Source organism: Phyllosticta citriasiana (assembly GCF_038021145.1).
Source record: "Phyllosticta citriasiana strain CBS 120426 chromosome Unknown IWZ02scaffold_3, whole genome shotgun sequence".
NCBI classification, from domain to species: Eukaryota; Fungi; Ascomycota; class Dothideomycetes; order Botryosphaeriales; family Phyllostictaceae; genus Phyllosticta; species Phyllosticta citriasiana.
The window spans coordinates 340471-352046 of NW_027117280.1; the positions used below are offsets into that span (position 1 = coordinate 340471).

At 57.2% G+C, this 11576-nt stretch overlaps 5 protein-coding genes across 5 annotated transcripts; 3 read left to right on the forward strand and 2 right to left on the reverse strand.

The window, feature by feature from the left end:
• Positions 1-550: 550 nt before the first annotated feature.
• Positions 551-2299, reverse strand: IWZ02DRAFT_170302 (checkpoint protein Hus1/Mec3). The gene is made up of 6 exons (XM_066762194.1): positions 2129-2299; positions 1969-2074; positions 1905-1917; positions 1082-1844; positions 944-1023; positions 551-893 (listed from the first exon to the last, which is right to left on the reverse strand). The coding sequence occupies exons 1-6, from the start codon at positions 2169-2171 to the stop codon at positions 867-869; spliced, it is 1032 nt and encodes a 343-aa protein (XP_066625004.1). The 5' UTR covers positions 2172-2299; the 3' UTR covers positions 551-866.
• Positions 2300-2424: 125 nt separating this feature from the next.
• IWZ02DRAFT_443733 (WD40-repeat-containing domain protein) lies at positions 2425-5446 on the forward strand. Its single transcript, XM_066767051.1, has 5 exons — positions 2425-2484; positions 2537-2694; positions 2747-2898; positions 2948-4481; positions 4559-5446. Exons 1-5 carry the CDS (start codon positions 2451-2453, stop codon positions 5339-5341), a joined length of 2661 nt encoding a protein of 886 aa, XP_066625005.1. The 5' UTR covers positions 2425-2450; the 3' UTR covers positions 5342-5446.
• Positions 5447-5539: 93 nt separating this feature from the next.
• IWZ02DRAFT_443736 (alpha tubulin) lies at positions 5540-7651 on the reverse strand. Its single transcript, XM_066767052.1, has 7 exons — positions 7415-7651; positions 7298-7338; positions 7204-7230; positions 7051-7129; positions 6465-6995; positions 5994-6417; positions 5540-5942 (listed from the first exon to the last, which is right to left on the reverse strand). The coding sequence occupies exons 1-7, from the start codon at positions 7437-7439 to the stop codon at positions 5714-5716; spliced, it is 1356 nt and encodes a 451-aa protein (XP_066625006.1). The 5' UTR covers positions 7440-7651; the 3' UTR covers positions 5540-5713.
• Positions 7652-8298: 647 nt separating this feature from the next.
• Positions 8299-9878, forward strand: IWZ02DRAFT_170422 (uncharacterized protein). The gene is made up of 3 exons (XM_066762195.1): positions 8299-8804; positions 8930-9450; positions 9500-9878. Exons 1-3 carry the CDS (start codon positions 8498-8500, stop codon positions 9830-9832), a joined length of 1161 nt encoding a protein of 386 aa, XP_066625007.1. The 5' UTR covers positions 8299-8497; the 3' UTR covers positions 9833-9878.
• A 349-nt stretch (positions 9879-10227) lies between these two features.
• IWZ02DRAFT_373501 (uncharacterized protein) lies at positions 10228-11044 on the forward strand (the record flags this gene model as incomplete). Its single annotated transcript, XM_066764708.1, has 3 exons — positions 10228-10533; positions 10587-10839; positions 10890-11044. 3 exons carry the CDS (start codon positions 10228-10230, stop codon positions 11042-11044), a joined length of 714 nt encoding a protein of 237 aa, XP_066625008.1.
• Between the last annotated feature and the right edge of the window lie 532 nt (positions 11045-11576).

Consider the following 11576-nt stretch of genomic DNA (forward strand, 5'->3'; position numbering starts at 1 on the left):
TCGCCTGCTTGCCAGCTCGGACCCCTCTGTCCAACCTCTTTGCTGTTTCAATTAGAATACGCGTCCTCGACTTGACGGTGCCTGGCTAAACATGCTGGCGTAGCACACTTCGCCAGCCCCTGCCCGTGGCCGTCGTCGTACAGAGTCCATGCCGCTGCAGGAACCAAGATGCTCCCGTGACACGCTTTCCAGCATCTTCTTCAAACAAAGCAATTCCCATTTTCGCCTTGCCATTCCTCGGCCTCGCCGTCGTTAACGACCTGCAGGAGCCAGCTCATCAAGACGACACCATGCGTCTCTTGTCAACAAGGCGACCAGCACTAGCACCCGTCCTCTTTTTTTGCATCCTGTGGCGTGTCGTTCCATGGCGGCGTCGAGAAGCCTTCCAGATTGCTCTCGTCCTCTGAGTCCTTGGCCTTGAAACCGTCCTGTACGCTCCAGTGGCCCTCTGCGCGGCCGCACGGCTGTGGCGCTGCCCGCTCTGTGGCTATTGTCTGATCGTCCCACGGCCCCTTGATTTCCCAGTCAAGCCTATCGGGAGCATCAGACCATGAGCAGAATCAATGCTGGATGATCCGTCCCCTGTGTTGATCGACCACCCTCGTCTGTCCCAAGCCACCAACCCCTAGCCAAGACACTCAGCCCGTTCCGGGAGGGCAGGTGCACGAGACCGCGAATCCTCAAAGCCAATTGGTAAAAGTGCCATTGGGCTGCGGGGAATTCGTGCATGCAAATCATGTTCGTGGTACTGCGCCGCCTCGTTGATTACGCCCCAATGGTGGCTTTGTTTATCGACTCGACCATTTGAATTTTTCAAACCCCTTCCCCCTGGACCATCGGACAATTTTAGATTGAGCTGGTCTGCTTCACTCGCTGTAGGAAGTGATGTAATACTGTCTTCATTTAGCCCAGACTTGCACCGAGCACTTGCGGGTGCACTTACCGTCAATACGGACTCCTCCCGCCCCTCGTCGCCGTTTGGCAAATAGACGTAGACAATCAGGGCGTGGTCATGGCAAAAGCCTGTTTGTCTCGGGTTAGCGGCCTGCGGATCAATCCTCCTGGGCAAAGGAGCGCTCACAGGCAATGACCCTCCCCTCCAACCTTCCCACTGACATGACTTTGCCCCAATCTCTTCCATCTATCCGGACCTTGGCCCAGCCTTCTTCGCTGCGTCCGTCGGCTGAGCCCAGCTGCCTCATCAGCGTACTTGGGTGGTCCGCAATGCCTTCCTCGCCGCCCGCAATGACCGAAGGGTCCAGCTCGGGGTTCGACAGACCGGTCCATACGCTCGAGATGTTCATGGCGTCGGTGCGGATGCTAAGCTTCAGGCAGCCGTGCATGTTGGCTGCCATCTCGAGCCGCGGCCCAACAGAAGTCGCCGTGCTACCTGCGCCACCTCTGGCTGCTGCTACCGCGAGCTTGGTGAATCGATCAGAAATGCTTTTTAGCTGCAGCAGGGGTGGCATCAATATGTGAACGTCTGGCTCGCGGCACCGTGGTTCATGGATGCCCTCGACGGTGATAGCGCTCAGCACCCGCACCGGCACGTCTTGGGTCACAATCGTCTCGCGCTCCCTGTCACTAATGGCTCCATTCTCACCAAATCCAAACTCATCGCTCGGGCCGCCTGGCAGGGGGGCATGCGTGGTTCCCAGTGACGCGGTGACGATCGTCAGGGATAACAATGGGATGTTGTCCTTCTTGGTGAGGCGGATTGAGGCAGAGGTTGCAGACAAGGCGGATTTAAGAGCGCGTTGAAGCGGGGCCAATGGGACCTCGAGATTGATGACATTGTCGGCGGCCGACTGAATGTTGTACTGGTCTAGGTCAAATATGGCATCCTAGGTTGGCCACGGTTAGAGGCATGCTTTGCCACAGTTCTTGCATCCATATGGCCTTACGAGCGACAGTACCCTGCAATCACGTTAGTCACTGTCCATGCACGAAATCCTGGGAAGCACTTACGCCCAAACCTGGGTTCCCTGATCCGGAATGACGGTGAAGCGCACTTCATCCTCGCTGAACCGTACCCACGCCGCAGGTCCGAGCGACGCTAGAGATGCCGTGAACTCTGCGACATTGTCAGTTTTCGAAGGCTGGGACAAGCAGGCGCCGAGCCACATACTGGCAAAAGTGCCCACGTTTTGGATGGCTGCCCTGAAGCGCATTGCAGGTGGTGGAAGAGGAACTCGAGGCGAGCGACGCACAAAGTAGATTCAGTCTCCACTTGGCCTGCTCGAGCTTCGACTGACGGGTAAGGTATTGGATGGCCTTGCATGGACGTCGTCGAGACAAGCAATGTTCGGCGTGGGGAACAAGAAGGCTCCCAAACCTTGATCCTTGTTCATTCACCTTGCCTAGTCCGAGTTAGCGCGTCGCGTCTACGCGCTGGACGCGTCTGTCCTTCCGCAACACCTCCGCATCTCTTTGACCACAACCACGACAACATGGCCCAGCAACGACTGAGGGGTCTTCCTGCCCGTGAGTCGCCCAGTCCATCGCTACAAGTTACCCCGCTAATTTTGTCTCGTAGACCCTCCGGGTCCGACGTTTCTTGCATACACCCCCAACGGCCGCAAACTCATCACCGTCGGCTTGAACAATGCCATTCGCGTCTTCCAAACAGGATCCGACGACGAGCCGACAAACATTGACAATGCCCAAGACTCCAATACTGCTGTCGCTGCTGCTGTGCGTTGTGGGTTGGAGGGATGGAGACGAGCATCAGCTAACGTTTCCCCAGAACAACTTCTTCGTGACTGGATCCGAGGATGGTACCGTTTGCAAATACTCGCTCGAGACAAACTCGCTCGACGGGGTACTCGTCCGTAGCACCCTACCTGTGCGAGAAATTGCACTCTCTCCGGATGGAAACTGGGCAGCAGTGGCTAGCGAGTATGTCGACGACATAACGAAGGACAAAACTCGCTGACAAAGTTGGCAGCGAATTGGTCGTCAAGGTCGTCAATACACATGACATGACTCGAGTCCTCTACCTCCGAGAACAACCACGGCCCGTAAAGCACATATCTTTCGACGTCAGCGGCACCTACCTAGCAGTCTCGTGCTCCGATGGTCTCGTCTACGTCTATTCGCTTAGCTCGGAGGACCCGCAGTTGATCAAAAAGGTTGATGGGTTGATAAAGGCATTGGAAACCGACGTCGAAGCAAGCTCCAAGGTCATTTGGCATCCGGACGGCCGGGCTTTTGCGGCTCCCACGCCAACGCGGGATATACAAGTCGTCTCGCGCAGTGATTGGGAAAATCAGCGGGCCTTTAAATCGGTCCATACAGGGGATGTAACAGCGGCGGCTTGGTCGCCCAACGGTGGACTTCTTGCCACCAGTGGACATGATCGGAAGCTTGTGTTGTGGGACGTCAAGACTCAGCGCATGATCAAGACGTACGACGATGTTCGTGCTACGATTCTCGCCATGGCATGGCATCCCACCGACAACGTCCTGTCGTACACCAATAATGACGGCGAGCTCTTTATCCATACAGACGTCGTTCCTGGTGAACATGCCCGGATACTGGAGAAGGATCTTTGCCCGGCCCCTTTCATCCACGATCCTCTTGCAGAGACAACGGCCAACGCGCGGCGAGCACCGAACAATGGCGCAAAAGAGGCAATACCACATCGTCCAGCACGAGCGGGTACTCCCGACTCTCTGGATGAAATCTTGGCCGAGGATGATGACCTGTCTGACGCCGACCCCTTTGTCGATGATGACGACGGTGCAGGATACGCGGACGCAACCAATGGGTTTGGCAAACGCCCACGGACTCTTGATGACCTAGCCATTGGAAACGGAAAACGCAGTAAAGCAAGCCACGGCACTTTTCACCCCAAGATCCATGCATCATTCCAACCTGGCAGCACTCCCTGGCGCGGCAACAGACGGTACCTATGCCTGAATCTGACTGGCTTTGTCTGGACGGTCGACCAAGATACCCATCACACGGTGACCGTGGAATTTTACGACAGAGAGGCGCACCGCGACTTTCATTTTACCGACCCTTTCCTCTACGACAAGGCGTGTCTGAACGAAAAAGGCACGCTCTTTGCGTGTCCCTCGTCCAAGGACCACCCGGCCATGGTATACTACCGGCCGCACGAGACGTGGACGACGCGGACAGACTGGCGAACCAACCTGCCGCTCGGCGAGCAAGCAACGGCCATTTCGCTCAGCGACTCGTACGTCGTCGTGACGACGTCAGCCGACTACGTCCGCATCTACACGCTGTTTGGCGTGCCGGTGCGCGTGTACCGCCAAAAGTCGTCTCCGACCGTCACCTGCGCCAGCTGGCGCGACTACGTGCTGACGATTGGCAATGGGCCCGTTGGCGGCGACGGCGCCACGCGGCTGCTGTACTCGATCGAAAACGTCAAGCGCGACGAGACGCTGCAAAACGAGGACATTGTCGCGCTCGGCCCGGGCGTCAAGCTGCAGAGCGTCTTCTTCTCCGATCAGGGGGTAAGTCGAGTACTCGAGTCGCTCCCCTTTCCTTTCCCCCTTGCCTTTTGCCCCCTAGTCTGACACTGTTGCCCTAGGACCCCCACATCTACGACAGTACCGGCACGCTCCTCGTGCTGCAACACTGGCGCACACTGCACGCAGCGCGCTGGGTGCCCCTCCTCGACACGCGCCTCCTCCCCCGCCTGGCGTCCGGCCGCCGCCACGAGACGTACTGGCCCGTTGCCGTCGCCAAGACGCGCTTCCACTGCATCATCCTCAAGGGCGGCGACACGCATCCGTACTTCCCGCGCCCGCTGCTGTCTGACTTTGAGTTTGCCGTCCCCGTCTACGGCCGCGATCCCGCCACCGCTGCCAAATCAATCGACGAGAAAAAGAGAAAAGAGAAGGAAAGAAGGAGGCAGAGAGATCCAGACGCCATGGACGACTCCGCCGCCTCCTCTGCCTCCGAAAATGACGACAACGACGAAGACGACAACGGCCTCAGCGAAACCCAATCCCTCGAATCAACCCACCTCCTCCACTCCCTCCTGCACTCCCTGCACGCAGCGCAACAACGCACAACCCACGCCACCTCCTCCCAACGCGCGGCACTGGCGCGATCAGAAGTCGAACTCGACAAGCTGCTGCTGCAGCTGCTGGCGGCCGAGTGCCGCGAGGGCGAGCACCGCGGCATGAAGGGGCTCGAGGTCGTGGCGCTGATGCGCGATCGCTCGGGCAAGATGCTGGATGCAGCCATGCGCGTGGCGGCGAGGTTTGGGCGCGATGTTTTGGGGGAGAAGATTGCTGAGTTGGCTGAGAGGAGGCTCGTTGGATTGGATGCGGATGATGATGAGGATGGTGGTGGGAGTGTGGAGTAGAGAAAGGGATGGAAAGAGGGAGGTGTTGTTGTTGTTGGCATGTAGATTAGGGGCGTTTGGATTGGATTGGATGGGTTACACTTGTCAGGGCACGTCACGCTCAACCTTTACCATGCATACTTTTCGATTCGCTTCCGCTAGCACAGATTGCGAGTGCAGACAGATGGAACCTCCCTGGATTAAACAACACTAACAGCAAAAAAAAAAAAAAAAAAAAAAAAACCGAGGAAAAAAAAAAAAAGGGAAGCTCCCAACTATCAGGCGAAGAATGGTACTCGGCCCAAGGAAAAAAGCTACCGCATCCCACTCGCTTGACGGCCAGGCATGCAACACCAACGCCAACCCCATTTTCCCATATCGATTCCCTTCCGCTTAGTACTCGGCCTCGATGCCCTCCTCGCCCTCGAGCGAGTCGGCAGCAACCTCTTCGTAGTCCCTCTCGAGCGCAGCAAGGTCCTCGCGGGCCTCGCTGAACTCACCTTCCTCCATACCCTCACCGACGTACCAGTGGACGAAGGCGCGCTTGGAGTACATGAGGTCAAACTTGTGCGAAAGGGCGGACCAGGCCTCGGCGATGGCGGTGGTGTTGGACAGCATGCAGCTGGATTCATTGTTAGCAAAATTTTTAGTTTGAACAGGGAACAAAACTTACACAGCCCTGTTGACCTTGGCCAGGTCGCCGTTGGGAACGGTCTGGGGAGGCTGGTAGCAGATACCAATCTTGAAGCCAGTCGGGCACCAGTCGACAAACTGAATGGTGCGCTTGGTCTTAAGAGTGGCAACGGCAGCGTGCACGTCCTTGGGAACAACGTCGCCGCGGTACAGCAAGCAGGTAGCCATGTACTTGCCGTTGCGGGGGTCACACTTGACCATCTGGTTGTTAGGCTCGAAGCAGGACATGGAAATCTCCTGCACCGAGTTGGCCTCGTGAGCAGCCTTGGCAGCGCTGACGACGGGCGAGTAGGCGACGAGAGGGAAGTGAATACGGGGGTAGGGCACCAGGTTGGTCTGGAACTCGTTGAGGTCGACGTTCAGAGAGCCGTCGAAACGGAGGGACGCCGTAATGGAGGAGACGACTGCAAATTGTTAGAACCAAGGCATGCAGGGAAAACAGCATATTTACCCTGGGCAATCAGGCGGTTCAGGTTCTCGTAGTTTGGCCTCTCAATGCCGAGGTTGCGGCGGCAAATGTCGTAAATGGCCTCGTTGTCAACCATGAAGCTGCAGTCCGAGTGCTCCAGAGTGGTGTGGGTGGTGAGAATCGAGTTGTAAGGCTCGACAACAGAGGTGGCGACCTGGGGAGCGGGGTAGACGCAGAATTCCAGCTTGCACTTCTTGCCGTAGTCGACGGACAGGCGCTCCATGAGCAGAGCACCGAAACCAGAACCAGTACCGCCGCCAAACGAGTGGAAAACGAGGAAACCTTGGAGACCAGCGCAGTTGTCGGCGACGCGGCGGACCTTGTCGAGGACCTGGTCAATGAGTTCCTTGCCAACGGTGTAGTGGCCACGGGCATAGTTGTTGCTAGCATCCTCCTTGCCAGTAATCATCTGCTCCGGGTGGAACAGGCTGCGGTAGGTGCCGGTGCGGACTTCGTCGACGACATTGGGCTCGAGGTCGGCGTAGATGGTGCGGGGCACGTACTTGCCCTGGCCTAGATATTTGTCAGCGCCATGCTATCAGAGTCTGTGACGCGGGCAAACTCGTACCCGTCTCGGAGAAGAAGGTGCTGAATCCGTGGTCGTCCTCGGGCTGGGACTTGCGCTCCTCGGTGAGGTAACCGTCGGGCTATGGCACAGAGTGAGTCAATTGAGGCTGTCCAGACGGTCGGCGGCAGCCGGGTGGCGGAAGTGGGCGCATACCGAAATGCCATGCTCGAGGCAGTAGAGCTGTTGTTCGAGTTAGCGCCGGGTCACGAGAGGGCGACTGGGGGGCGAGGGGAGAGCAGAAACTTACCTCCCAGCAGGAGTTTGCGATTTGGCAACCGGCCTGGCCGACTGACGGCGCGTTGAGGTCAGCAAAGTCCTTGGACGAGGCGGACAAGATGGGAACGCGTGAGTGGGGCAGGCATACCGTTCAAGCTAATAACCTCTCTCATGGTGGCGTTTGACTAGAGAGATAGGGGTGTGGAGGAAGAGGGTGTTGGGGGAGGGGGGGGGGGGAGGAGAGAGCAGTTATTGTACGAGGGGAGGGCTTGATGAATGAAGTGGACCGGGCGTGGTGATCGCGTAAAGGGAAAGGGAGAGAGAGGATTGTCTTCGGTTGTCGCTCGCTCAGGTAAGGTAAGGTACCGTATGGTCTGGTCTGCTTGTAGCCCGGGGGGGGGGGGGGGGTCGAGCTTGCCCAGGTAAACAAATCCAGAGTGCGCCTGGCGCTTGCCCGAAATTGGCCCGACCCGCCGCACGTGACACCTCACCAATATTGCCGTTTCCGTTGCCGGTTCGGCCGGATCGCGGCCCTTGATTCCCGGTCCGGCCATTTCATGTCAACACCTTTCAGAGAGGACTGCGCGTTCTTTTGATTTGCTAAAGAGGCTGCCATGGCTGACGATTTGCTATCCCATTCGCCCGCTGTACGCTGTCCATGTCTTTTGTCCTGGTGAGTCAGCCAGGTTGCCAACCTACAAGGCAGGTCTTTTTTCACCTCTCCATTTTTCCTTGTCGAGTCGTGTGCAACTCCATCTTGGACTGACGAGACCCCATCAACCATCCCACGACTCTCCCTGCTCCTGAATCTGCCTCTTGACGTGGTCGGCATGCTGCTCCATAACCTTGCAGTGCTTCTTGAGCTGCTCAGCGCTCGCCAGCGCCTCGCGGTGCGCCGAGATGCTCGTCATCAACATGAGAACCTCGTAGCGGAGGCCGTCCGAGATGCGCGCCTGCAGAAGCTTGAGGCACTCTTCATGGCACTCATCGGTTCGTTTGTCGCGAGCAAGCTGGACGGCCTATGCGATAATTGTCAGCAGCAATTCGCAAGAATCCCGAAATTGAATGGCAACAAACGTACTTCTTGGAAACGCGCAAAGAAGCGGCCAATGATGATCTTGTTCTCGTGTTTTCTTTCGTCTCCTTTGTCAAGCTGCTCAAGATTAGCCGCGTTTGTCTCAATGCCATGTGTAGACTAACCTGGTTGCCATCCTCCTGGCTGAAGGCGTGAATGGCCGTCGAACTGGCCAACCTGTCGCGACCTGGGAGCAGCGCCATCATGGACTCGGTGCGAGCGCTCGCCAGCTGGGCGGAGGGAGACTTGGCCCTGACCGGCGGAAAAGGGTCCGGGGACGCGTCTCTCTGGAAGGCATTGCGAAGGCCAGAGATGGACTTGGTGACCTTTTTCTTCAGGCCCTTGGAGGTCTTGGAGGATCCCGCGCTCAGGTTGGCGCGCATGTCTTTGAAGGTCGGGATCTTCCTCAGCCGAGGAGCCTTGTCAGGGTCGGCCATGTTGATGCTTGTTGGTGAGGAGGATGGTGAGTAGAGTTCGAGCACGTCTTCGTTTTTTGTTTTGATGGCCACAACGCCGCCTTTTGCACCGTCAGGTGGATGCCGAGAACGACATAAGCGGCTCTCATCTCTAATTATTCGCCATCATCAGACACTGCAACGTGGCGTTCCATGACGGAGAGCTCGAAAGGCTCGAACTGCGAGATGGCGCAGCCTCCCCCCTTTCCGGACTTCATTCAGAGACTGGGGCTAGCAGCCAATGTTCTGATGCCCCATCTTCTCGACTCTGACCCTGTGGAGGCCGACAAGCACCTCCGAAAGATGGGCAGGATTGATGTGCAGAGAATCTTCGAACTCATGGAGACGGCGCTCGTTTCTGCTGATCCGAAATCCATCTTCAGGGAGATTGAGGATATGCTGTTGAGAGACGCTGCGGAAAGCGTGGACGATATCGCGCCGGAGACGGATGCTCCCAAGTCCGCAAAACCAAAGCCGACCATCACGGCTTCTGGTTGTGTGTTTCGCAATTGCGGTCTCTTGTGGGCCTTTTCCGACACGAAGCACGAATTTCTAGAAGAATCAAGCTACAGAGACAGCGTGAAGCATTTCAAACGCCTTCGAAACCTGTGGCCCACTAGCTTCGTATGGCTCTCTTCCAGTCGGGCTAAACAAGTGGGTATCTCGACATCTCACTTCTCGCAGAATGCTTACCTTTTCACAGCCTTGGGCGTGTTGTTTCCGCGCTTATTCCGCCGTCATTTCCCAGATTACGAAATTTTTGAACTACATTTCCGACTTGATCTGGACGGTATCGGAAGAGCAGCGCCTGTTGATGCAGAACTATGTTGCTTGCATGGCGAAGGCCAAGTTCGAGGAGCTTGGATCCCCTGCAGACAATTACGACGCACCCATCCCAGACGTCGTCTACGTTGAGCGTTCCATGCGGAGGACATCTCTCGAAGGTGATGGAGATCTGGCCATTTCTAGAGGAGAAGAGAAATGCTTGGCTCAAAGACGGGTACGCCAAGATGGCGACGAGGACTTGTTCACATGAAGACTCTAACAACTGGCGCATGGAAATTTCAGAATAGAAGATGAAGAGACACCTTTTCTTAACAGGCTCCAAGTCAACCTGAGGAGATTCCATCACTGTGGCAATTGAGATTGGGTGGGAGAGGCGGACTCAGTGAGACATTCCCGTTTTGGGAATTGAACAGTCAAATGAAGGAGCCTTAGGTCTGGGCTCATCTTCTTCCTTTCAATAATTTCTCTAACTGCTGTGAATCTACCTACATTGACTTTTGATGCTGCTGTGGTGTGACGTGAGGTCTGGAATGCCGAATTTTAGCCGTCATGACCATGTCGCCAACAGCTCCACCTGCAGCAACAACACGCCATGTCGACCTGCCGAAAGTGCTACGGTCGCGCCTGCCTGCGCAAGCAGTGAAGATGCGTTTTTCGAGCTGGACCAAATTCGTCCTGACTGCAATCTTGACTTCTTTTGCAAAGACTACTGCTGCCAACGTCGAAAAGACCATCTTTACCGCGCCCGTCGCCGTCGCCGTCCCAGATGTTCGACCCAGCCTTCAGGACCTCCGTCTGACCAGCCTCACGCCGGTTAAGCACACCCTGCGCGCAAATTTGCCCGTAAAATTTCCGACCGCTGAACGCTCGCGCGGCGAACAGTCGTGGTTTCTGCTGAGCGGTCTTGAGCAGGGCCAAAGGTACGAGGTCCGTATTTGCTGGCCAGCCACGGTACGCCCTCCCTGATCCAAGACTGTTGAACCATGCACTGAGACTTGCAGCAGCAACCCACCTCTTTCTGGCTCGACGTCTACACAATCACCTCCGTCTTCGACACGCCCGACCTCATATCCGCATTGGCAGAGTACTCTGAAAACCTCCCCGAGACCAAGGCTGTGGTAGCAGAAGACGCCGCGGCGGGAGACTCGGAGACTGGGCCAGCGTCTGTCTTGTTCCTCCACATCCAAGCTGCCGCCGACTTCTTCACCCTGAATAAGACGTTGATGAACGACCCGCCCGATGTGAAGGCGGAAATCAGTAAGCGGCAGCGCGCGCTCGACAACAAAGCCCGTTCTGACACATGACAGTACTCGACCCGTACATCCTCAACGTCCTGCCACGGTCCCTCGTCCCGACGGGCATCTACATTGTCGCGTCGGCCGTGGGGTCCTGGTTCGTGGCGTCCTTGATCATTCGCTGGATCACCAGCATCGAGTCGCCAACCAAGCCGCACAAGGAGTGAGCGACGACGACGAGCTCCGCCGCCACCAACATGGCTTCAAACGCCGTAGCTATCGTCGCGCCGCGCTCGCGACTGCTCAGCCTCCCTACCGAGCTCCTCATGGAAATCATCGAATACCTGTCGCCCGAGACGTTTATTAACTTTGCCTTTGCCGCCTACTCGTCGCTGCAGCAGCGCCTCATCGTGCCGCCCATGACCTGGCGCATCTACGCCCCGCTCTGCCGCAACCTGCCGGCGCCGCGGCTACCCCGGCGGCGCGAGAACGATGCCACCACGACATCGACGACCTCGCCGCCCTCATCCTCATCCGCAACGACATCATCGTCGCACTCGCCCGCCGCACCACCAACAGGTACATCAACAGCGCCAACAAGCTCCAACCTCCTCATCTTCGCCGCATGGCCGCTGCCAACCGAACTCACGCTGCAAGTCCTGCGTCGCCTGCGTCCGCGCGAGCTGATGCGCTTCGTCCTCGGCCACTACCGGCTGCTGCCGGGCCTGCTGCCGCGCATCACGCCGCAGACCAACATCC